At 41.2% G+C, this 27,422-nt stretch overlaps 2 protein-coding genes across 3 annotated transcripts in view; one reads left to right on the plus strand and one right to left on the minus strand.

Moving 5' to 3' along the window:
- Positions 1-4,618: 4,618 nt before the first annotated feature.
- Positions 4,619-26,315, plus strand: itga4 (integrin alpha 4). 2 transcript variants are annotated; one of them, XR_012949671.1, is made up of 30 exons: positions 4,619-4,994; positions 5,741-5,941; positions 7,471-7,589; positions 8,053-8,153; positions 8,779-8,911; positions 9,172-9,239; positions 9,568-9,700; positions 11,712-11,797; positions 12,023-12,085; positions 12,168-12,308; positions 12,472-12,580; positions 14,609-14,703; positions 15,331-15,421; positions 15,503-15,548; positions 15,871-16,025; positions 16,250-16,404; positions 16,544-16,696; positions 17,421-17,497; positions 18,485-18,626; positions 19,065-19,166; positions 19,811-19,887; positions 20,019-20,108; positions 21,724-21,811; positions 22,083-22,190; positions 22,915-23,040; positions 23,177-23,302; positions 23,826-23,924; positions 24,082-24,201; positions 24,331-25,517; positions 25,876-26,315. XR_012949671.1 is itself a non-coding variant. In XM_076081882.1 (29 exons), the coding sequence occupies exons 2-29, from the start codon at positions 5,754-5,756 to the stop codon at positions 24,436-24,438; spliced, it is 3,099 nt and encodes a 1,032-aa protein (XP_075937997.1). In that variant the 5' UTR covers positions 4,619-4,994; positions 5,741-5,753; the 3' UTR covers positions 24,439-26,315. The 2 variants fall into 2 exon arrangements, 1 of the variants encoding a protein (XP_075937997.1); XM_076081882.1 differs by having other exon boundaries at positions 24,331-26,315.
- Positions 26,079-27,422, minus strand: part of cerkl (CERK like autophagy regulator) — a 29,221-nt gene continuing 27,877 nt past the window's right edge. The window contains exon 14 of the mRNA XM_076081883.1: positions 26,079-27,086. Within this exon, the coding sequence (XP_075937998.1) occupies positions 27,008-27,086 (79 nt within the window). The 3' untranslated portion in view covers positions 26,079-27,007. The remainder of the gene's footprint in view (positions 27,087-27,422) is intronic.

The raw sequence follows: 27,422 nt of genomic DNA on the forward strand, positions 1-27,422 counted from the left end.
CGTTGACAAACTGTGTTTGTGTTTCCGTTGTCATGACGACTGCACCAACATTGTGAAATGGTTTCATAGAAGTTAATAACTGCTGGAATACTGTATATTGAGAAACTTGTTTTCTGGGTATCGCTAGGGTCACTCCTCTACGTCTATAAAAACTAACACATCTGTGTTTTAGGAAACTGTAAAACTGAAAAAAGCTGACTCTTTTTGAAAGAAAAGACAACACTTAGTAACAATAGTTTTTAGGTTTTATTCCCCCTGGTCTGAATAAATGATCAAATGCCTCGACTCCAGTCAAAGACCAGCTGACAGGATGCACTTACACAGTTGCTAGTAGGTACACCTAGCTAAAACCAATGCAGCCAAATAGTCAAGTCAATTTTATTTATAGCCTAATGTCACAAATTTAAGTCAAGGGGATTTAGTAATAATACAACAGTCCTGCAATTCTTCCCTTCATTAAGGTTACAATGTTCAGTGCTTTTTAAACTGTATTGTCATGTTGGAGCATGTAGTTTGTTGTGAACCGAATTGAGTTTTACTGACAGGTGTTTCAATTACTTTGCCCACCTCCATTTATATCAATGAGCGTCCACTAAATAACAGAAACACCTCTGTGTCCTCCAGCTCATCCAGAAGTCAGTTGTCGTTTACACATGTTTTATAGTAGAACGAGTATGAAATAGTATTTATTACTGAGTAGTAATTGTGGCTCATAACCAGCTGTCAATGCGGGCTGATGCACTGTGGTGACAAAATCATATGAATTCAGGTAAATAACAGCAGCTGTGGTGTGTATTTGGCTATAATGACGTTTAAATTCCCTAACTCTTAACCCTCATTGGACAACTTCCCTCTTTGTTTTGGAGAAGCCCAGTTTTTACCCTGAACACACTGAAATGCCAAGCCAGAGGTTTAAGATCTATACACTGTTGAAATGGTTAAAAAAGTTCAGTTTTGTTGGGAAAAAATGTTGTTTCAGTCTTGACGTATAGAGCTGAAACTGAGATCAAATTTGAACTGGGACTGTGAGAAAAAAAAAAGCGGAGGAAATGAAACAGAACAGAGGAAGTGGTGAAGCTGTTTGCTGAATCTGAAACAAACAGCCACTCATGTAGCACTGCATGACTGACAACTGCTTTATATGCACCTAATTGTGTATACTGTATATAATAACTGGTCTTACTGGCAGTGCGCTTTCAATCCTTTTAGAGTGGAAAAGCACAGAAACAGGAATGGGAGTTCACATGTTTTTATCTGCTTCACATCTTCTGTCCTCCCGTCCCTTGACTGTCTGCCGTGACCTCTGACCTCCCGATTGCTGGCTGTGCGGAGGTTCACAGTGACCTCAGTGGAACCTGCTCACGGCAAAAGGGATGCAATCAGTGCTGGCAGGAACACTTAAGGCAGCCAGTATGTGTGTGTACAGCACAGCTACAGCTGATAAAGTCTGCTGACAACAGTTTTCATCTCAGCAAAAACGTACCTTTGGTTTTATTTCAAGTTTTAAGAGTTGGTGTGTGAGGAACACGTTTTTGTTTAATTCTTAGATTTTTTTTATATATACCCAAAATCAGTATGAGTATAAAAGAAAACAGCCACATTTTGTCCACTCGCTTTTCTCGACAACCGTTCACCTGATCGACTTCACACATGGCAGGTGTATTACTGAGGACCTAGGGGAGAGCAGTGTTGACTGTGAAGGTGCTTGGATGAGAGGTTCTCGAGAAAGCTGCAAGCAGCAACACCCAGCATTCGCCCAAATGGGCACTGCATAGTGACAACAAACACCCTTCAAAACATGAAGGAAACGTTTTTTCTGCTTTCCCGTTTTTTAACATAAGGGGTCTCAGAGTGTGGGGGAGGGTGGGAACAGTAGCTGGTCAGATTCCAGCATAATAACTGCAGGGTCATTAACAGGAAATATCAACAAACAAACTGAGTGGACGTGTATATGTGTGTGTTTGTGTTTGAGTTCCTGTCCGCCATTCACGCAAACAGTCTACTCCACAACTGTCTTTCTATCTGGGGCTATTTATATTTATATATCTTTTGCACTGATGACTTTCTGTGAAAAGTCGTACAGATACTGTAAATAAACTTGAAATAGTTTGAACGTTTGAAAAACGCTCTCCCTCTTTTATTTTCTTCGTGTCCCTCGATCTGGTTTATTTATTGATGGCCGGTTGTGGTTGGAGGCCTGGAATGAATCACAGAGCTGTTAGAGTTCATTAGCGACTGTTTCAGGACAAATACTCTTCATCTGAACACAGTTAACACCAGCTGCTCACTGATTTAAATTACTTATAAAGTCATTGTTTACTGCAGTAACAGTAACTGAATAAAACAGTTTGGATCACACAAAGTAGTTCTGTGTAAATATTCCCTAAAAATAAATTCTACAGAATAATGGCGGGATCAGTTGACTACCTGACTAATGTCACAACCCGGGTCGTCACACTAACTACCAACACAGAAGAACTGATATGATAGATATAGGATGTATTCACCACTGGACTACTTTTTCTTCTTTTATTATATAATTATGTCTCCTCTTCTTTTACTGCTGACGTTTTTTAGGATTTTTTTGTCATCTAGGTAACAACAGACAAACTAGCAAGACTGACGGTCCACAGACATGCTAGCAGCTCTGTGAGGCTGTACCACAGACAGTCGATGAGGCTGTATTTGGGCACAGTGGTGCTTAGCGCTAAATGATAACTCTGGCATTCTAACACATTGGCAATGCTTTTTATTATATAATGTTAAACATGTTCACCATCTTTGTTTGCTGTGAAACTTTGTACGGACGTTCATGATCCCCAGAGGATGAAGCCTATGATGACTGCCTGACTTTTCTTGTCATTCTATGAAATATCATAATATCCAATCGATTCTTTGACATATACGTATGGTTCACAGGCGATGTGTCCTAATGACTCGATTGGTCCTCTGACTTTTCAAGAGGAGCCATCATGAGCTTGATATCTGTGGTTCAGAGTGACATGTGTCCACAACTATTAGATGCCATGAAGTTAAGGTACAGACATTCTTGTTCCCCAGAGGATGAATCCTTATGACTCTGATGATCTAGCGCTTTGCCCTACTTTGGTTTATAACTAAATACTGCAAACCTAATGACATTCCCATCATCCTTAGCTGCAGCCTTTGTGTTTTTATGCTCATTAGCCAATGTAAAAACTAAAATGGTCAACATGGTAAATACTCTGAGCATGTTAGCACGCTGACATTAGCATTTAGCTAAAGCATTGCTGTGTCTAAGGCCCTACAGCCTCACGGAGCTGCTAGAGTAGTTATAATCACTCCCTATTTACTGTATGTGTATATATTTATTTGATTTGAGTGTGAAAATTCTGTGTGGAATAAAAAAGAGTGTTGATGCAAAATGATGAGGATGTATAAGCTTACATACCTAGTTACACAGTGAATGAGTTTGTTTGTTTTTTACACAGCCCTCTGCATCAGGAATCCCGCTGTTTTACGCAATGCTAATGTTGCACTGAACACCGCGATAATTACATCTTGTACTACAAGGAGCGTCACTTCAACTGAGCAGGATTACAGACCACATGACAGCCGTGACGTCACAGTGAATGTAAATCAACTTTAAGTGCACTTTAAGTACGCTTTTAAAAACTGTTTAGTGTCCTCCTGCTCAGATCTTTTACGAGAATATTTTTGGTAAAAGTAGCAACATTGTGGACATACTTTGTTAGAAGTTAGAAGTCCTGCATTCAACATTTTACAAAGTAAAAGTGTGAGCTTCAAAAAGTACCAAAAGTAATAGAAGGCTACTTTTTTGTGCCTATTTTAGGATCGTATATATTACATTACTGGGGGATATTATTGAGCCAAATGTAAGGATGACAAAAGAAGTGAAATCACGATGAAACAATAAACAGTAGTGTCCAACAGAAACAAAAACAAAAGTCACAAATACACACCAAAAAAAAAAACAGAATCAAAAACACACATTATGCTACATTACTTATATGTTGTAGCTGGTGAAGGTGGGGCTGATTTAGTAGTAGCTTAACCTATAATAATATATCATGATTTATCGGTTGATTATTCTATCTGAGACTGGAAAGTGACTTAAGTTATCAAATACCTGTGGTGCAGTAAAGAGTAGGCTAAAATATTTCCCTCCCAAATGCAGTGAGTGATGGCAAAACATGGAAATGATATGCAGCCTACAATAGGCATTCCACCACTGTGTTCTATTGTCACATCTGTAACATCTGCACAAGCTCTGACCAACATATTCCGATTGATATTCATGACGCCATTTGTTTGCTTAATTGTTGTTTCTAAAGTTGTATATTTGAGGAGGGTATTCTGTGTTTCAGCGTTCAGACAGTAGAAATCTGATTAGAGCCACGCTGACTCCATTCACACTATAGTGATAACTGAAGAGGAAACACCCCGAACACACACACACACACACACACACACACACACACACACACACACACACACACACACACACACACACAGAGAGAGCCGCGTGCACACCCTCGCGCGCTTAAACGGACATTGCGCGGGTGGAGAGGAAACACCGTTACACACACGCACAGACACGCACACACAATACACTCGCGCGCACGGAGGGACGGAGGGAGGGTCTCCGCGCGCTCACTTCTCAGTTTCATTGACTTCATCTAAAACTCAAATGAACTCTAGTTTGGGGTTTTCCTCTTCAGCTTTCTTCCACCCAGCTTCACTTTTTTTCTGTCTTGTCACACAATCCCAGAGCCTCGTGCGCTCCTCCAGCCCGGTTTCACGCACGAGACGGTTAACGGACCGAGGAGCAACAGGAGGTTTCCACGAGCGTGTCACGCAGGGAAACGAGAAGGATTTAACGGATACTTTTTGGAACACACTGGTTCTGGTTTAACATCTGCTGTCTGGAGGTGGCCCACTGATTCAACATCTGCCCACCGGACCCACAGTCTGACCCGGGATATCTGCTAACGGTACAGTAAATTCCCCGTTAGTTACACGAAACGATGACCGGTAGTCGGTTAATAAATTAGTGCTCGGGCAGAAAATTAGTGACTGACAGAGTTGATGAAGAAACGTTTTCAGCCATAAAAACAAACATTCTCTCCTTTTAAAACTATTTATTCTAAATGTTGTATTTATGGACTGTTGGTCAGATTAAGAAAGGTTTATACATTTACTGTTTCTTTATAGACATTTTAGATTCAGAACTGTCATTGATTAATCAATATGAATCTGTAAATATAGCCTTATAATAAGAGTAAGGAAGGACATTTTTGCTCAGTAAGAGAACCACAGCGTAAACATGCTCAGTTTCAAGTCCTGATATCAAACTTTTATTAATTACAAATAGAGTTAAGATTTCCGTTGACACGGCCTGACCAAGAAGTTTGGGGGACCTCTGCCAAAATGTGTTCCTCCGACTGATTCTGTCTGATTTAATTATTTTTATTGTTGTTTTTTTATAGAATAAACAAACGTGTTGAAGGGTAACTTCTCAACCGGGATCTTATTTTCCCATGTTTTTGTGTTTAAGTGATTAATGTAAACGACAGTTTTTGAAATGGGTCCAGTTTTGAGGTACAGCTGCAGTAGGCCTAAACGGGCTACAGTGTAATCGCTCGGTGCAACTCCATCAACGTCAATGTGCTTCCACTAAAAGTGCTTGTTGTCAGATTGTTACTGATTACTGATTTGTGTCTCTCTGGTGTCCCTGCAGTCTGTCGTCCATCATGCGTCCCTCAGCGGGCAGCATGTGTGTGCGCTGCAGCCTGGTCCTGGTTCAGGTCCTGGTCCTGATCCTGGTCCATCCTGCAGCAGGGTACAGTCTGGATCAGGACCACAGTCTGGAGTTCAGCGGCCCCTCCTCATCCATGTTTGGATACTCAGTCCTGCTGCATCGCCATGGAGCCCATAGCTGGTATTGATCTACCCTTGAACTTATTTTGATCTACTATTGATCCTTTGTTCATCGTCTATTCCAGTGGTTCTCAAAATTTTTCTGTCACGCCCCACTTTGGAGGAAGAAAAATGTTCATGCCCCACCACCCCAACAAAACTGTAACAAAATGGTCCATGTTGAACTTTTATTGAAATAACAACATTTTGTGACTCCTCCATCTGTGCTTTTTCAAATAATAGAATAAAGAAAATTGCAATCACTTTCAAGTAAACCAGATTGCTCCATCAGACAAAAACAAATACAATGTGCAATCACTTTGTTAGAACAATGCAAATAAAGTTATATCTGTGCAAAAAATAACTAATATTTGGCAAAAAATAGCTTATTGTGGCTGCAATTCACCTGTTTTGCACTGAATATCTTTCTAAGATAATAACAATAAACTGCAACCTGTGCAAAACTAAACAAAATGAGTGCAGATATGTGTGAGCCATATGCTCACACATATCTGGAGCATTTTATTTTAAATATGAGCTTTAAAATGTAGCATTCTAAAAGTAAAATAATAGCTGTGATAATAGCTGTGATAATAATAATAGCTGCGCGTGGGACTGTTGGGACTGTTAGTACACTGGCTGTGGTCATCACGGTGAACAGTGATGAGAGGGCATGTGAGCCCTTGTTGCTGTACTTTATCTCCTTGGAGCAGAGGCTGCATTTAGCATACCCTGCCTTATCAATGTATTTAAAACACTGTGACAGCGGGAAGCTGTACTCACGTCTGTTTAGACCTCCACCATTATCCAGGCCCAGCTCCACCTTTATCCAGGCCCAGCTCCTTCACATCTCAGCCCTGCTTCAAGCTGCGCTACAGACAGCCTCCTCTCCCTGAAGCTCTTTGACCTCATCATCTCATCAGTATCTGGGCCTCATGAAAGTTATTCTGACCACGAAATCATCTCATTCTACTTTGAGTTAAAAAACAACCTCTACGGACCTACACGATTCACGTGGATGATATATTTTGATTCAAAACGGCGAATTTCGCCGAAAAGCGACAAGTTTGCAGGTATAAATAAAGTTCTTGAAATAAAAAAATTCTGCATTTCCCCCTGCGCCCCACCTGCAATACCTCCGCGCCCCACTAGAGGGGCGCGCCCCACAGTTTGAGAAACACTGGTCTATTCAGTTTGTTAATCCTCTATTGGTCTTCTGTTGATCCTCTGTTGATCATGCTTGTTGATCCTCGTTTGACGTGCCATTGGCCCTATATTGATCTGCTGTTAACCCTCTGTTGATCTGCTAGAGATCAGTAAATTTAGATCCATTTGATTGTGTTAATGATGCTCTATTAGCTGTCATCCTCACAGAAGGGATGTGAGGATGCATGTGTTGGTCTGCATGTGTTGGTGTGTGCATGCTAATTAGCCAGTCCTTGTCAATGAGAGACGCTCTTTGATGCTTCACACACAGATGCCATTCAGACACTGAGCAGACACAAAGACAGATCCTGTCTAACTGTCTCTCGGTCTGTCTCTCTCTCTCAGGTTGGTGGTTGGAGCCCCGGTGGCAAACTCATCTTCCAGCCCGTCGGTTCGATCTCCCGGAGCCGTTTACCGCTGCAACATCACCGCTGAGTCCCGCCGCTGCCACCCCATGCACGCTGGTGTGTTTCTGTCTGTGTGTGTGTGCTGTTAAGTCTTTTCTCCTGCATTTGAAACTCTAGCATGTTCCTCGCATTATAGAGCAAAAGATGAGGAGCATTTTCTGAAGCATTTCCTATCTTACAAAGCAAAATTAGGTCAAATAATTCCCAGATCATACAGTAGTGCGAAGCAACACAAACACACACAAACAGACACACTAAGAACCAGTCTGAACATGACTAAACACAGTATAGGACTCAGATGTCTACCATGTTAACACTATCAGCTGGTCAGATGTGGCCTTTACCAGTGAAACACCAATTAATCACCCGTGAAGGCTGCATGTGTGAAACTGTTGAATTCATTTGTGTGTGTGTGTGTGTGTGTGTGTGTGTGGATGTGTGTGTGTGTGTGTGTGTGTGTGTATGTGTGTGTGTGTGTGTGTGTGTGAATGTGTGTGTGTGTGGGTGTGTGTGTTTGCAGACGTTCTGAAATGTGGGAAGACATGTGATGCAGAGAGTGATCACCAGTGGCTGGGAGTCAGTCTGTCCAGACAACCTGGAGTCAACGGAGGACATATCCTGGTAACACCTTCTTTACCAAATGCCTTGCCTCAAATTGTCCTGAGACAAAAAATATATGTGAAACACTCAGAGCCTCGAGGCCTGGACGCTGTTTCCACAAACGTGTCCTAAATGATTTTATTCTCTTATGAAAAACAGAAAATTATGCACATTAAATCAGTGTAATTTATATTGCCTTGCACAAAAAAAAAATAGGATTCATCGCTGTTCTCCAGCAGTGACACAGCGAATCTGTAGCTCTACACCCATCCTGTCAAGTGTGAATAAAGCCATCACGGAACATTTACACAACACAAAGCTCTGTTTGAAAACCTCCTTTCAGGCTATTTGTGAAAGAGGCTTTACATTTAGACAGTGACTGAAAGAATAACGGCTTCCCTTCAGGTTTAAAATAGGCTGATGAATGGGCTGATAATGGTCGATATACACACACACACACACACACACACACAAACAAATACACAAAAAAATGACATGGGTCATGAGAATAACTACACTCAACTGCTAACTTGTGATTGTGTTATTGTCAGTAATGAGTTTGTGTCACATGGCGTTTGTATGCTCTGTGTGTGTGTGTGTGTGTGTGTGTGTGTGTGTGTGTGTGTGTGTGTGTGTGTGTGTGCAGGCATGTGCTCACCGCTGGAAGAACGTCTTCTACTCAAAGAAAGACGGCCAGAACCACAAGCTGCCTAACGGAGTCTGTTATCGCTACGGAAATGACCTGAGGCACGCCCAGCCCATCATTCCCTGCTACAGAGGTACAAGAGCACTTAACAGTGTTTGGTATTATAACAATGATGATTATTGCCACTTTTCAAATGCATTGTGACTAACAGAGACCCCTCTGCAGTTTGATGGAGACACGTTTTGGATTTTGAGATTATGTCTCACTTCTTTCGTGTGTGTCTGTGTGTGTGAACACAGCAGCTGTTCAGCTGCAGAACGAAAACATTTGGGTTTTATCTCCTTATTTATTTGTTCACCTTCACCCCTCGACATGTCTGTTCGTCTCTTACAGACCACCAGAGGAAGTTCGGCGAGGATTATGGGTCGTGTCAGGCCGGCATTTCCAACTTCCTGACAGAGGTCAGTAAGCTCCTTTAAAATCCTCTTTGTTTTCACAGTTTCCACTGAATGTGATCCATCTTCTGTAAAACTTCAGACGTACATGATGTTGTTTTTTAATCTGTAAACTATGTGCTCTCTCATTGTTCTTCCTCATTCTCTTGAAATGTAGCAGTTTTTTTTAAAGAGAACAAAGACTTCCTGTGACAAAAGATGAAATGTCACAACTCCCATTCTTAAGCAACAGATGTAACAGATATTTAGAGAAATGTCACGTGTATTACCGAGATACGATAGAGCTTTTTTAAGAGATGTACGTCACATTATATCATGCCTGTGTCTTTCTCAGGATCTGATCATCATGGGGGCCCCGGGGACGTCTTACTGGACGGGTTCAGTTCTGGTCTTTAACACGTCCAGCGGGGGGATGTCGGTGTACCTGGACGACGACGCTGGAGCCGTCAGCTTTGGAAGCTACCTAGGTAACAGATACACCTGCTACTGTACACCTCTGTACCTACTGTAGTCACTGCTACAGTACCACAGCCACAGAACTATGCTACTGCTGGTGCTATTGTTCCTACCTACCTTCTGCCTTCTTTCTTTTTTTTATCCCCAAAAAGGTGAGACGTATCAGTCCGTTGCAGCTACTAAAACACAGATAAACTCTGACTCCCAGTCTAAACAGGATGAGTTTTGTTTTGAACAAGTCCGTCTCATATAATTTAATTGATTCTACACAGAATATCTACACAGACTTTTTAGTCTTGTCTATTTTCTCCACACTTAGGCACATAACTACAGTGATTGTGTACTCGGCTCTGAATGCTGCCAAAACGCCACTAAGCCCACAGCAGTCGTGTAGCTGAAAGCCTCCTGTGTGCTGACAACACTACTCACAGAGGACTCTGATGATGCGCTGCCTGTAGACTGCGTGATAGTGTTCAGCTGCATAAAACCTAGTTGCATGAGACAGTTGCCATTCAGTTAGTATTCAGATATTTGGCACCTGGCGCATGAGAGGAAGCAACGTTACTGCTGGAAAGGTTTAAGGGTATCACAGAAGGAAGAGTGTTTTCTGTCCTCCCACATTTTAAATCCTTTAATATTTGAATAGTATGCGGAGACTTCATCATGCAGTGCTGATGTCGGTCAAAAAATGACCTTAAGTTACATCTTATACAAACCAAATATTTATTTCTGCTTCACATTCAAAGTGTTCACTGGCCAACCGCTGGGAGGCTTTTATTGTGAATCACTGTAAGAAAGGCAGGTATTTATCATCAGGATTAAGCGGGTCTCTGATAGCGGTGTTGTTGTTTGGTAAAAAGTGATCTGCTACAAGATAAGCATGTGTTCTGCACCATTTGGTCGGCAGAGCAGTTTTAAACATTGCAGGGAGGAATAATACAAGAAGAAGCAGCCACAGTGGGCTTCCTAAATGAAGATATCATGATGGTAAACAGCTTACACCATGCCGCGTTGTCCTGTGCTACAGGTGCTAGGAAGCTCTAGTGTGAAGTTTACATTTTAATCAAAACTTAAATGAATTCATCATTTTCAATTGGTTAATCCATTCAGCCTTTTCTGCTGCTAATTCGGCTACAGATCACTTTAATTGAATTAATTATACCATAAGAAAATTATTTTTATATACCGCTAGGAAGTACTAAAAAAAATGATATGTTGATAAATAATTGGTCCCATATTGCCAGGTAAAACCTGTATTAAATTGCATTCTCTGTGTTTTAAAAAAACTTACATTTAACTTGGTGAACCCTGCGAAACCTTGCATGTAAAAAGTCACGTGCATACATAACCAAGAGCCAAGTTTCTTTAATCCTGATTCAAGAAATCAGGATTACATGATAAATTACGAAATGAATTATCTGCAGCAAGACAAAAACAAAACCATGTCGTGTGATGCTCACTCAACAGGAAGCTGAACAGAAAGGTGTGATGTTCTTCAGATGAAGGCTGTTTCTCTTCTCTGTAAACATCTTCACTGTTCTCACCGTGTCAGAAAAGACTGACGTTAATAGTAAGACTGATGAGTGTGTGTTGTCTTCAGTTAGGAGTGTGTGCACAGCAGTTGAACTCGATGATCAGCACAAATAAACAGGAAGTAGTGGTTTACACCAAAGACGGAAGACGGATGTTCTCTTTGCGTTTTGCATAGACTAAAATTTTCAACCATAACCACTGTGTCAAACCCTAACCCAAACCAAGAACCTTCATTCAACCAAGAGTTTCATTTTTACCTTTCAAATCTTAGTTTCACATTTTAAGCCTGATATACTCTAATAATGATTAAGTGCAGATGATTCATTGATTCATTTGGATCGCCTTCGGTTATTACCGTGTGCTCACATTTGATAAGGGCCACCAACCCAACAGTTTGGGAATCAAGTAGTATCATCTTTAAATGAACTTGGGTACTTTCCACCACTGCAAAAGTCTCAACATGTGACACTGTGTCCTGCTGTTGTTCAGGTTACGCTGTCGGAGCCGGTCCTTTTTTGAGTACTGGTACTGTGGAGGTGGTGGGTGGAGCTCCGCAATACAACCAGAAGGGCAAGGTGAGACCTTATATACAGTCCATGGGTGAGACCCACTGTGCCTGTGTACCCATCTACCTGTCTGTTTACTGACTGCACTGAAAGTCTGAATGTTGGTTGTGTGTGCAACTTCAAGACAGTCGGTCTCGTTACTACTTCCTCTTGATGGTGTTGTGAAGTGTTGATATTGTGTAGTGTTATGTACTTGTGATGGTTGAAGTCAGTGTGTGTCTTTGTGCTGTGCAGGTCTTCATCTTCACTATTGACAGCAACATGCTGCGAGTCGTCTCCGAGGTCTCCGGAAAAGAGGTGAGAAGCCACTTAGCGTTAGCATCCTCCACTCAAAACAATGGTATACTTAGTACTTGGCTTGTGTGCGTTTGTTTCGCAGCTGGGATCTTACTTCGGCTCCAGCGTGTGTGCCGTGGATCTGAACGCTGATGGTTTGTCAGATCTGCTGGTCGGCGCTCCCATGGCAACAGGCGTCACTAGGGAGGAGGGAAGAGTCCATGTGTACATCAACCAGGGCAATGTGAGCACACACTTCAACACAAATACTAGTATTTATCTGACCCCTGACATCAGGCTCAGGTTATTGTGTTCCATGCTACATAGTAATCTATTACTTTTGTGAAATAGACCTTTTGAGACACGGTTTGTGTCGTCTGTTTCCTCACAAACTGACTCTGTCTCAGGCGAAGCTGTTGGAGGCGGAGTTTCAGCTGACTGGCAGCGATGCCTACGCCGCCCGGTTTGGAGAGACCATCGCCGACCTGGGAGACTTGGACGACGACGGTTTCCGCGGTAATGAGCACTCCTGCACAGCCTGACCTGTCTGCTTTTATTTTGGTGGAACCATTTCAAGTATACACCACAGTACTAATACTACAGCTGCTAAGACCATTACAAATACTAAAACTATTGCCACTGTTAACAGTACTGCAATGTACTACATCTTCTACTATGTCTGATACTATTAATACTGCTTCTACTACCACAGCAACTACTTCTGCTACTGCAGATACTACTTACAACTTATGGACTACTGCTATACAACAAAATGTTTCTTCTGCTAATACCACAGCAAACACCATAACTATAGTACTGATAATAGTACTCCAACACTGCTTATACTACTGACACTGGCAATATTATGATTCTACTAATAAGTAGTAGAAATAAATAAATACTACTTCTCTTTCCGATACTGCTAATAACTGCTAGTACTACAAACTACTACAAATACGTTACTTATTTTGATACTGCTAAAAATTACTCTATGCTACTACTGAAAATACTCCTCTTTCTGTTGTTACTACTACATAATACTACTGTAATAATAATACTAGGCTACTCCTGCTACCACCACTGCAAACATACATGTTACTAATAGTACTCCAAAACTGCTTACTATTATTTATGATACTACTCCTAGCATTACTTTAAAAGCTTGTACTACTAACACTTCAGCTGCTTCAGTAGTAGCAGTAGTACTATCTTCAGTTGTCCACTAAGTATTTCCACTGGAGCAGGTAGGAGTGCACATCGTTGCTCAAGGGCACCTCAACAATGGTAATTAGGGAGCTGCTCTTTGAGCTGCTCTTTGATTTTCTACCCAGATCTGCTGCCTCAGAAATTATCCTACAATACTACTAATACTACTACAATACTTTGATGACTGCTACAGCACTGAACAACCAAAAACACATACTGTTGTATATTTTACGATTCTTATCAAGGGTACACATCCACCCACCAAAAACAGTAACTGCAACTTCCTGATAACTAACATCACTGACTTTAACACAACGCCCTCACACATACACACACACATAGACCCCCCACCATCATTAAACCACGTTCATTAAAACTGTAATGACAAACTGTTGCCGCTCTGTAACTGAACCTGCCTTCTAATCTGCCACAGCTAGATAAGTTTGTGTGTTTGTGTGTGTGTGTGTGTGTGTGTGTGTGTGTGTGTGTGTGTGTGTGTGTGTGTGTGTGTGTGTGTGTGCGCATGGTCCAGAAAAAAATACAGAAACTGTTTGACTTTCAGACCCTCACATCTTCAAAGGACTCAGGTTAAATATTAAAGGACCATGCTGCTGTTTTCTCACGTTTATGTACTAATCCTGGATACTTTCATCCTGCTGAACATTTTACAACAGGGCCTTGCCCACACACACCCTTTACCAGTGGCGGGCCATGTGTTTTATACCTGGGCCTTCAGTGCTGTCCTACTACAGTTGAACCACCTCCTAATAACCTCATTATGACGTCAGCATGACGGGATGCTTCGTCATTAACGGGCAATGCATATTCTCAAAATCAATGTAATTAACACAATGAGAAGAACAAACTCACAAGAACCAGTCACATATAAATTATTTATGTGACAACAAAGCAGGTAGAATAACATAAAACCCAAATAACACGATTCAACAGGCCTCTGCACATTCCAGCAAAACTACGGTGCTAAAACACGCATTCGGTCACACACTCAAGGGCACCATTCAGATATTATTCACATCTCACAGACCCACCTCAGAAAATTTGGACCTGACCTCCCAGAGGATTAATTAACCACATCTGCAGCAGGTTTCAAGTCTCTGAACGTTTTGTAGATAAAGCAACGTGAAGCAATGGCTACCTGGAAGGAAAGAAATCAATTTGTAGGTTTAAGGTTGAGGTAACGCTGGGGGCTACGGAGAAAATCAAATATAACATCAATATACCGCCCAGCCCCAGATTAAGTTTAGGCTGATGGGTTAGCTAATGGAGACAGCAATAGTCCTCACAAATGCAGTAACATGAACTTCTCTGTGTGTGCAGATGTGGCGGTTGGAGCCCCACAGGAAGACGAGCTAAAAGGAGCCGTCTACATTTACAACGGCAGGGAGGAAGGCATCTCACCAACTCCATCTCAGGTACAAATAATAATGCTAATAATAACAATGCTAACAAAAAAATGAATACGTCAATGAATAAATAAATAAATATAATTATAATGGATTTTATGATTTGATTTTATCCCTTTTCAAGATACTTTAATATACTTAATAGATAATTGCAGTTTATTACAACTTGGCTAATAGTTTCATTCCTATCAGTTGTATGATGGGAAACTTGTGTGTTTTGTATGAATTATAAAATGATTAGATACCTCTGTGTACAACTGTGTAGTCAAATGAAAGGAGAAAGAGAATAGATAGAATAGTTTGATTCAATAAAAAGATATCAGTATTATTCTCAGAGCAAAGTAGTGTAGATCTAGAAGTTTAGGAACCGAAATGTATTCGAGCAAACACAAGTGTAAACCATCGCTGCTCATTCAGGACACATACACCTTCTGTTTCTACAAACTGAGTGCCAAGTTTGATGTCATTAAAAATGATGCAAGGCAGGCAGTAAGACTATCCTCTCACTTGATTCTCATGATGACGAATATTCAATTTAACCAGGATTCACTTTGCTGAGTCCGAAGATGAAATTTGAATGAACTTGTTCTGTTTTGTTAACGTGGTTTGTGTGTGTGTGTGTGTGTGTGTTTTCAGAGGATTACTGGATCCACTCTGGGTCGTAACCTCAGGATGTTCGGCCAGTCTCTGAGCTCTGGCATTGACATTGACGATAACGGCTACCAAGGTAACCTAAACAACCACTTCCTATGTCACAACATCCGTCATGTTGTACATTTAAACCAGATTAAACTCTCCGTCTCTGCAGATGTGGCGGTTGGTGCTTTCCTCTCAGACTCTGCCGTGGTTCTCAGGTAAAAGCTGACTGTTCTTTTCAAACAGGACCTAGAAAAGCTCCAATTTCTGTTCTGTCTCCTTTCATACAAGTGTACAGGAAGGAAGCTTCCTTATTTTAGCTGATTTGGAAGGAAATTGTACTGCAGGGGAAGCAGGACATCCTGTTTATCCAAAAGCTTCCCAACATATTGTGGAAAGAAATCTTTGCTTTAAATAACAAGATTTTGTCGAAGCAGATTCCTGATTGTAAATAATAAGATCCATACTGTTTTCAATCCACATGAAATGACTGCATTTCAGTCACTATGCTGTAATAATTTCTCTGAATGTGTCCTGTAGGACCCGTCCGGTGATTCAGGTGAAGGCATCCCTGATTTTGCCCGAGCAGATTGACCAGCGGGTGGCGCTGTGCCAAGAACACAAGACTCCAACTGTCTGCTTCAATGTTACCGTCTGCTTCAGTGTCAAGTCCAGACAGTTCAGGGGAGCTATAGGTACTGTAAACATACACACAACCCTCCAAAGTATTTAAATGCAGCGTATCCCTCTTATTATAGCAACATCATGTAGAGAAAGGGCTGCTGCGCCTACTTACGGTTGCGAAGCTATGATTGGCCGGTTGCTGTTTAGGGGAGGGGTTCAGGAAATGGTCAATTATATTGTACATAAGTGTGTATGACTTACCTACTGATATTGAAGATTTTCCCTCTCTCTTCAGATCTTCAATACAATTTGACCTCTGACCTCCTCCACAAACCATCTTTCCCTCATCGTTTCTATTTCCATGGCAACGGGTCAGCCAATAGCACAAGGGGGCGTGTGAGAGCCCGACATGGACAGCTCACTTGTACAACACACGTGGCTTACCAAAGGGTAAAAAAACACATATTCACTTGAGCAAAATATATATACAGCTAATACTTTTAATTTGGGCGTAATACCATGATTGGATTAGCTGTGGGGATGCTAATTTTGTTTATTCCTCCTCTGTTCCTGTTTGTTTCTCCTACAGAAAGATGTGAAGGACATTTTTACTCCGATCAAGTTTGAGGTTTCTTACAGTCACAGAGAAACAAACACCCACAGAGCCTCTTCCAAAACCTTCCCTCCATTAAAACCCATTCTGCAGCAGAGCGCAGGACACCAGAACACTATCACCAACCAGGTAGCGACCAGTGCTAACTCCAGCTAGTTACAGCTTGTGCTAACTTTAACCAGGTGCAGGCTAATGCTATCACCAGCAATTTAGCCACTTATCAAAGGGAGTTGCAAGTGGCGGTGTCTAGATGTAGCGTTAATGTATTATTAACTAGAAATGAATACTAGCCTACAGTTAACTTTTGGGTTGACTTATATTTACTCATATGTGCTACTGCTACTACTACTACTACTGTGTGCATTGTGCTGTCGCTAAATTAAGAATAGTATGTAAAAAAGAATAATGATAACTAAGCCATCAGTTTCGTGTTGGAACAGCTTCCGTGTCAGATCGTTCTATCCTTCACCAAACTGATCTGTGTTAAAGGGCAGGAAACAGCTAATCTGATTTCACATGCACACACGCACACACACAAATACACACGCGCGCACACAAACGTGCATAACTGAAAATGACTTCCTGCTAATCCAGATGTGTTTACAGCTGCAGCTCATTAACCAAGATCAGTCAGCTCATCCTGAGTCTGCATCATGTCCCACTGACTCATAAAAACTGAGCAGGACGGGTTAACGTGTAGGAATTTGCAGCTGGAGTTATTCATCAGCACATTAGTCATCATCTGTAAGACTGGGCTCAGAGGATGTAATGTCATCAATGAGGAAATTTATGACATTCATTATTATTATCATTGACGTCATCAATAAACTCACGGCTTCTTTTTCTCTGCCAGACTTGGTTTGCTCGTTCCTGTTCGCTGGTCAACTGCTCGACCAACATGCAGCTGTCTGCTCAACTAGTGCTGCCACGGTAAGAAGAGTCACACACACATACATACACACACATACACACACACACATACTGTACATACATACACGCACACATACACAGCAGGAAGTTGTGTGTGAATTATAAATAAAGTGACGGAAAGATGAACAGATTAAAACGACAGCAGTATTGTATTTTATTAGTCCAGTTAGAACACATAAATATCAGCCAGGAGGCTATTCTGGTCATAAACTAACATATGATGCTAATTAGCTGCTGGCTAATTCTGGAGGATTCATTTAGCAGCAGCAGGGATTTGATTTTGTTTCTGGTTGTACCATTCTGGTTTTTTATGTTTGTCAGGTTAATGTACCATTTTTGTGTAAAATATGCTCATTGGCTTTTCTTCTCGGTTGTCAGGATGTGGCTTACCTAGCTTAGCATAAACATTGACCTGGCTCTTACTTAAGATAAAAAAATATACTACCAAAACAGCAAATAGTCATTTTTTTGTCTGTCCGTGTGTGATATAACATGTTAATTGGTGAGCTGTAAAGATTCTGGTAGATATATTTTTAAACTATTGCCAGGCTAGCTGTTTCCCCTTCATGCTAAGCTAAGCTAACCGGCTCCTGACTACAGTTTCATATTTAACGTGTGCAGATATGAGAGTGCTTACCGATCTTGTCATCAAACTCTTGTCAAAGAATGCAGATAAGCTTATTTCAAAATGTTAACCTATTTCTTAAAGTCAATATTTTTGTTGAAAAATACTCCTGGTATTGTTGTTAGCAATGTTAGCCTTTGTCTCTGTGATGTGATTGGTTGTTACATTGTCAAGAAATGTAACAATACATCGAAGTTTATCATTTCCTTATCGGGAAAATGATTCTATAAGGGAAAATGTTACAATCATTTCTTTTGCATAATCTTAGTGTTTGTTGTTGTCATGAGTCAGCAGCTTTGCTTTGATGTCGGTCTGACTGGAACATCGGTGTTGTTGTTTATCTCGTTGTTGTTTGTTGTTAGTCAGCAGCAGTACTTTGCCCTCGGCTCTGGACAGACGATCATGTTGAAAACCTCGCTGCTGAACTCTGGGGACGACGCCTTCCTGCCGAGACTGACGCTGCGTTTCCCCGACAACATCCACTACATTAAAGTCCTGCAGAACGTGAGTTTAAGTTAAAATCCTGAGGATTCAAATCCTGGTTGATTTGGCGACACCTGTGGTTACCGCTGGTAACAGCAGGTGTAGTTTTATAACCAAACACTCAACAGAAGAGCAGCTGGTATATCTGTTTACAATGCAGCCAAACAAACTCACATCGTTTTAATAAAGAAGTCAGCCAATAATTTGCCATTTCCCATCATGCAATGAGACAACTCGATCTGATTTCATGCTGCAAGTTTTTGACAGAATGGTTTATATTTTTACTGGTAATTAATGAATGAACACACAATTAATGGCTGTCGCTGAAAAAAAATCCAACGATAAATAAAATCAAAAACATGAAATCTAAAGAATTATAACTTGCTCACAACATAAACTCATTACTCACATCTCATTAAACAAAGTGCGCAAACTGTCTGTGTGTGTGTGTGTGTGCAGCTGGACAATGTGGTCAGTTGTGATGTCACACAGGAAGTCAACAGTACAACGGCAGGTGTTGACTGCAGCGTCACCAGCCTCCTCCTCTCAGCCAACGCCCAGGTAAACCTCAGCCAATCACACACACCTGGATTGAAATTGTTTATGTTAGGTTAGTGTGGTAGCATGCTTAAAATTAGCACAAAATAAATGGATGTCTGAACCACATTTCATGGCGATCCATTCAATGGCTGTTGAGACTTTTCACTCCAACGCACAAATGTGAACCTCATTGGGGTTCACCAAAATCATCAGCATTAGCAGTCTGCGAGTCATGAATGTCATAAATAAATAAATGTGTGACTGGGACAGACGGACATTGCCGTCTTTAGAGCCACAGTTCGCTAAAATGATCCTCAGCCCCGTCTAACTCAAAACTCCCTGTGGATCAACGGTCAGATCCAGCGTGTCTGTACTTTTTGATCCCCAGTGTTTTTCTGGTCAGCAGATATTTGCTGTATTTCCTGTGTCGCAGTTGTTTCTCAGAGTAAATGTTGTGAAAGACGCTGTTGAAATATTTGAGTTCCCCCCAGAGAAAGACTGAGCAGCAGTTTTAAGGTGGATGTGAAACGTTTAAACTTAAAGAAGAAGATGAAAAAGGAGTAAATACACCAGATTAGAGTCCACAGTACAGGAAGGAAAACATTTATTGATCATCCTGCAGCTGTCCACTTAAAAATCACTGACGCATTTCCTGTTTCTTGCAGTTGAACATCAACTTCCTATTGGACGTCAACCAGAACAGCACACCTGGTGACGTCACCATTCACGTCAACATTAGCAGGTAAGAACACTTCCCCACCTCTCGTCTCCACAGGTGAAGAAAGTCCTCAAACCCTTTACAGGAGTAAAAGTATAAAATCATCCACAGTAAAATAAAGTTATTAAAATGTATTAAATCTGTTTTCTCCTCAGTGATAACTATGAGAGGGAAGAGTATCTCCTTGACAACTTCGTCAGCCTCTTCCTTCCTCTCAAATATGGAGTCAACATTAACATCCACGGGTGAGTCGGCATTCATTACTATTATTCCCTTTAAAAATAATATCAGTAATAATATATAGCATAGTGCACTTTTCAACACCCAAGTGTTTCGCACAAGGTAGCTAATTAAAGTCAGCAAAGTATAGAATTATTTAATTTTATGATGAAACAAATCACACCAATTCCAGTGATGTAAGACAATTTTTATTTTTTAAAAGATAAAAAATAAATGAGAGACCATCTTGCGATTGGAATCACTTCGGCCGCAAAGCCAAATTGGGCCAAAGGCTTAAACTGTGGGGGCCAATGGCCTCTTCCCTACTTCCCTTGCTTGGACCGCACACATCTTCAGACTCTGCCTTCATTTTGATCTTAACTTCACACCTGTAATGTTTCCTGACTGCATCATGCACACTTGTGATGCTATCACTGTGACAAAATCTGTCCACAGACGGAGATATTAATAGACACACAGACTCACAAGGTGAAAACAATACCAGCGTCGCTGTCGTGGCTGGTCATAAGAACAAATTCAATTTCATTTTATCGCAAAATGCAATTCAACTAAAAAGAAAAACTAAAATACGGACAGAGCTCTCTGATAAAAGCATGTTTAATGAAGAGAGTGGAGGCTTGAGATGCTGCAGATAAAAACTATTTTTAAATAGTTGAAGTGAGAAAATGAGCAATTAAGCATTTTAATATTACTTCAAATATGCAACATGAAATTAACCATAAAAATTAGTTTATATTGTATTCTCTTTCCTAATGTGCACAGTCCCAGCCAACACACACTAATCCAACACCTGCTTCCTCTTGCTCTGATCTCCATCTAAAGTAAAGAAGTGTAAAGAAACCCCCAATGAGACTCATGAGTGAGCTCACACAAGAGAAGATGACCTCAATAACTGAGGCTCATTGCTGAGAAATTTAGCAACTGTATTCCACTTATTTAAGAAAGTATTAAAGTATACAGGAAGGGGACACGAGTACTAGTACCATTACAACATTAGCCTTTACCAGCTTCAACTTTTATTATTTCTTTATCATTTATTTACAAAAGACAATTACAAATACTTAACATCCCACCTGTTTTGACTGTTACACATCACAACAAAATCAAGTGCTTAAAGGAAACAAGCAAGCAAGTAAAAAAATTATATAAAACGTAATCTAAAAAACAAATGAAATCCATCAGATTAATCATCAAGACAGCCATTTCTATCATCTGATGGGATCGTTTGCATATCGTTATTGCTGTAGCTTTCACAGAAGCATGAAACAGAAAATCTGAATATTAAAGCCAAGAAAATATATTTTTATTCTGGAATATGGGAATGAATGTACATTCAGCATTTAGTTTGTTTTAAATGTTTTTACTTTAACTAAACTTTTCTAGTTTTTAGCTCGGACTAATGTCCAAGGTTTGTTTAGTTTTCTTTCTGCTTTGTGAGAAGACAGACTGACAGACAGTTGGATTAAGTTGCCATGCTGAGCTGTTGGATTGAGTGTTGCTGTCAAATTTACAGTTGAACACAGACTTCTACAGCTGGAGCCCACGCTATAGTGCACCAAGGCTGAGAACAACATTGTTAGTGCGTAGCCCCTCACTGACTGTCTGTCGTCTGTCCTGCAGTTTTGTGACTCCCACCTCATTTGTGTTTGGAGATGAAGACACAACTCCGGTTGACTGCTACGCTGAACGATTCAACTACACATACAAGGTATTACTTAACCCTCTTCTGGTTGTAAACTGCACAAAGGAAGGATGGATATGAAGCAGACGTCAACGGTACAACACCTCTTTTGATCTATGTGAAACTATTGTACCGTCGTCGACCAATCTAATAAGCTTGCTTGCCAATTAGCAACCATGTAATACTACTTTATAGTTCTACTCTACTACAATTCAGAGGGGAAACATCTTAGATTTCACTTCCCTTTTTGCATTTTGTTGATCTCTTCTGGTATATCTGTTGTTTTGTCTGTCTGCAGGTGTTAAACTCTGGTCCCAGCAGGTCTGTAGATACTGTGGTTGACATCGCGCTACCGAAGATCCTCACACCGAACCGACACAGACTGCTGCAGGTGGTGGACTGGCAGGTACGTCCAGCGCAAGCAACAGCAGCAACACAAGCAGCAGTGACTGAAGTAGACGTAGCACAGTCAGTATAAGAACTATTTGCAGTTTGAGCTCCCTCGCAGGTTTTCTGAAGACACATTTCAATTGCCAATGTTTGAGTTTACAATTTGCTGCCATCTTTGTCGGTTACTGGAGCCAGAGAAACTTTTGGAAAAGTAGGCGGGAGCTGAAGTAGAGCTGGATCGTTTTGGAACGTTTTGGAACATTTTGACGCTGTGTCAGCCATTGTTGTAGCTTCTTGTTGGAGCTTACGATCTGGCACCTGGTACCTAGGGTTTTATAAAGGTTGACGTCCAGAAATGTCTTGAACATAGTAAAATAAGAAAATGTAACCAGAGGGCAGGGACTCCTGCAGATACAGAGGATTTATATCTACTCATCGTGCCTTGAATAAAAGAAGCAAGCAGCTGAATAAGAACTTTGCCTTAATAAAATAGTTTTAAACTGGAAAATAAATATTTAAATCAGGAAACATCTTTTCAAAGAGTAAATCAACAAGACTAAGAATCCGTCTGGACATTTAATGACAACTGTCAGAACACTCAGCTATGGTGGTTGCTGATTGGGTAGAAGTAGTGGTTGAAGTAGTATTAGAAGTACAGTAGTAGTACAGTAGTAGTTGTCACGTCATGGTAAATTAATTTGTGGATATAATATTAATATATACATTTTCTCTCCCTGCAGTCGTCTCACGGTGTGTGTTCGATCAGTGACACGACTATTTCAGTCCTCGAGGACTGTGATGTGCCTCAAGCTTCCTTCATCAAACAGCTCGTCTTCTTCTTCTCCTCCACCTCCACCCGCAGAATGGTACACACAGCGCTAGCATGGCCAATCATTTGTGGCCGAGATATTGAGATGGAGTCAACGGTCACCACCCCACTGGTCTATAGTGTTTGAACTTCAGTCTTTTTCTCTGTGTGTGTGTGTGTGTGTGTGTGTGTAGTTCTGTGGCCGTGGCGATGAACTGTGTGAGCGGTTAGTGTGTCGTCTAGGTAACCTGGAGGCGGGGAGAGATGCCTTCATCCAACTGGAGATCAGACTGAACCCTGCTGTACTACTCCAAGCTCCGGTAACACACACACAGATTTCTCTTTTAACTCAAACTTTATGAACTCATGTGTAACTACAGTGGTTGTGTGTGTGTGACTCTAACTGATGCCAAAACGCAGGTATCCTACACTCAGTACTGAGCCTGAACGCATCCCTTGTGGACACAGACCAAGGAACAAAGCGGCTGCACTGCTAACATGCTGCTTTCACGACGCAGCCTGCGTAGAAGCGATGTAAAACTGATCCAAACTAACCTCAGCTGATCTATGCTCAGTGACTGCAACTCAGCGCTTCCTGCAGTAGCTGAAGCAGCAAAAACAAATTCAGTTTCTTTAGTGGGAAGGGTTTTATTAAGGGAAGTTACAGGAAGTGTTGAGTTTCAGTTGAACAACCAATACTGTATTTGTCCCTCAAGGCGTAACTCACAAACAATTCATTCACACACAAAAACACTCTCAAAATCAAGAAAAGAAGTTTAAGTTCAAGAAATTACTCAAATGCATTTCAAGAAACGGATTAAAAACTCCTGATGTCTTTCTCAGGGGCGTCACGGTGTCATGAGGCTGGAGAGCACAGCAATGATGTCCAATCCCAGAGAAGGTCCTCACACCATCCTCATCACCGAACAACCTGCAGCGCAGGTAAAACACCTCGACACCAGTCAAGACCCAACACCGCTGTAGAGTCAAGCAAGAGCTCATCTATGTTTTCAACCTGGAAATGTGTCTCCATTTCTGTACGTCTATCTATATTCTAGCTGTCCCCAGTAATCATATACTGTATGTGGTACATTTACAGGTGGTGGTAGAAGCTCTTTTTACCCAGAAACCCACAACAACAGTGAAAGTCTTCATCATCGTGGTCAGTTTAGTTTTGGGTCTGATGATCCTGGCTGCTCTCATCTGGTGTCTGTGGAAGGTAAATTATATACACTATATCTTTTTTACCATAAAGTATATTTTAATATAACGTACTGGTAAACTCCAGTGTATCATAATATAATGGTACTGAATGGTCCACCTGTCTGACTACCTGTGTGTTTCTCAGGCTGGTTTCTTTAAGAGGGAGTTCCAGAAGAAAGAAGAGGAGGAGGAGTTCAAGAGAGACAGCTGGGACTACGTCCCTAAAAACGACAAAAGAGAGAGCACTTCATAATGCCGGCTGCCTCCTCTGGCCACGACCTCTGACATCTGACCATAGGATGAAGGCGTTCACATTGTGACTGTGCAACAGTTCCAATGAGATGAGACATCTGTGCTGACGGATGGATGGAGTGCTGCTTATGAAAGTATAGCAAGCCAGTTTGTCTAAAACATTAGAACAATACTGCTGGTGAGCATCATCAGCCAATGAAATCCGTCCATTACAAGTCAGCTGATCTGACTCTCAACAAGTCAGGTGGTTTCATCACATACCTGACAGTGAGATGGGTGACAAAATGTCTCCAGTGAACACACCTGAACCTGACCTTTCAAAACTATTTTGCCGGTTGTGCCTCCACAAATACAGATGATAAAGACTTAAAGAGATGGCAGCGATGGACGGAGGATGAAATAAAAAAGGGAAGTGAACCTGAAACCACCTGTTAGAAGGCCTCGAAGCTTCCTGGAACCCATCGAGGACAGTTATCGATGACCGCCATTTTGACTCTTAAGAGGAAACTAATCAAAGGACAAAAGGAAGTGACTCTGATGACCTTCGATCTCGGGCGATGGAAACCTGGCCTCTGATTGGCTCATAGCTCTCTGGAAAACCCTCCCTTTTGTCTGTGTACATTATTGTTTACCTGCTGACCAACGCTTCATGCACTGCTCACGCACGCACGCACGTGCACGCACGTGCACACACACACACACACACACACACACACACACACACACACACACACACACACACACACACACACACACACACACACACACACACACACACACACACACACACACACACACAAGTAGAAGTGATGGCTGCTGGGATGTGCTGGTACAGGGTGTTTTAATGGACGCTGAACATCCTCACAGTGTCACTTCAGCCTGTTTTTACCTTATTATTTTGAGTTTTTGTCCCTCTCAAGGCCCGGTCAGTGAGATTTCGTGGCACTATCACTTCAATGGAGGCTGATAATGGAGTTGCTCTCAAGGCAACTGTGGTGAACCGCCTGTAGGTGTCACGAAGACAGAAATGAGCGCTTCTCTTCCACTTTCCTCCAAAGTACAACTACCATGTGACATCAAGTAAGGCTTCAATAGTTTCTGCTTGTTTGGAGATACATTTAACTTACAGAGCGCTTTTTGAGACGCTTACAGATGCTTTACGTGAAAAATTAAATCCTGTAAGAACGCATATGTACCACAGTCTCACTGGAACTGATCTTGGACCACTTGGTTCAGGTTAATCCAGATCAGGCGGCAACCTCCGGTTCTACCGAGTGAAGCCGATGCGGAAGTGTCTTAAAACTTGCATTCTCTCTAAAGACCAGCAGGGTGCGATTCCTCTGGTTGCAAAAAGAAGTCCGATTGTATAGAAGTCTATGAGAAAATGAGTCCATACAGCAGGGTATAATTTAGGGCGGGGCTACCTTGTGATTGACAGGTCGCTGCCGCTACCAGAGCCGTATCCGGTGTTTCTACATCACTCCTCCGGATTCCAAATACGGTAACTTACTTTCATCGGATGCAAAAAAGCCAAGATGGCGATGGACGATCTGGATCCGGACTAAACTATCGGTGTGAAATCTCAGTAAAAGAAGCAGCTTGTCGGGTCACAGAGCCACAGGGTTGGATGACTACTTGAAGGAATGTTCAAAAGCAGTTTTAACTGTCTGTATTTTGTGAATGCAGACAGTTAAAACAGCTGCCACCCTCCATTCTGTTCTATCTATTTAGTACAAATGCACATCACACATATTAATGTGTTAATTAATATTTTAATAAATGAGTTTGTTTTATTTTTATGTGAAGTTGTTCTGCACTGGAAAGTCTCACTGCTTTTATCAACACTTTTCTATTAAAATTAAGGGTTTTCTATTTAAACTTTTTCTTGTTTGTTTTTTAATCATCATGATTGCAGCTGTTACACTAAAAAACTGCAAGACTTTCTAATACAAAAACAAACGGCTCTGTTATATTAAAATATCTAACTTTTACAGTCTTTGGACACTTTAAGTTCATCCAGTCTGGTTCTTCTCATCTGAACAGAAAGCTGCTCGACTATCACCAACAAACATTTATTATTATTATTTAATCAATACTCACAATTTTGGATTATATGAACTATTTTTAGCTCACACGTTTATAGTTTCAACTACTGATGATTGTTTGCTCTCTGCAGCAGAAACAGTAATTGTTCATGAAAAAACAAAATGAAAAATGTAATAAAAAAAAAAATATCAATATTATTAATAGAAGAGCTGGTGATTAAAATGCAAACATGAACTTATACAAAAAACATTAATCTCCATCCTCAGGTCAGGTCTAGAAGTGTGAACCCTTTGAAGCAGGTAGTCTAAGGTTAAAGTTACCTCCTTGTTAATAAAGCTGCAGTAATCAATCATACGATGTGAACAGAAAGCTGCAAAGCTCTGTCGCTACTTTTATGTGTTTTTGCTACTGTTAATCAAACTTCTACGTAAGTTGACATCGCCATGGAAACAGTAATGACCTAGAGAGGGCACTGTTCAGTCAGTGTGGTTACCATGGCGATGTGTCTTTGTCCTCTGCCGGCCTCAGATGCAGCTGCAGGAGACGGTCGACTCGGCCTCGTTCACCTCCTCCCCGTACAGAGTGATGAGCTGCGGGTGGACCCTGAACGCACCACGTAAACACACACTTTAATTACATTACATTACAGTCATTTAGCAGACGCTTTTATCCAAAGCGACTTACAATTCAGATTCTGTCACATTTCTACACCGTAGGCACAGCTACAGGAGCAATTTTTGAATTAAGTGTCTTGCTCAAGGACACATCGACATGCAACTAGCAGAGCCGGAGCCGGGGATCGAACCACCAACCCTCTGATTAAAGGGCGGCCCTGCTCTCCACTTAGCCACAGTCACCATTTAATATGACATAGAGTGATTATTTAATGAATGTATAACTGGTATTGATTGCCAGCCGTGGCACTGACGCTGGCGGTGC

This window comes from Anarhichas minor, unplaced genomic scaffold, assembly GCF_050575085.1.
Source record: "Anarhichas minor isolate MPS153535 unplaced genomic scaffold, ASM5057508v1 ptg000087l, whole genome shotgun sequence".
Classification (NCBI taxonomy): domain Eukaryota; kingdom Metazoa; phylum Chordata; class Actinopteri; order Perciformes; family Anarhichadidae; genus Anarhichas; species Anarhichas minor.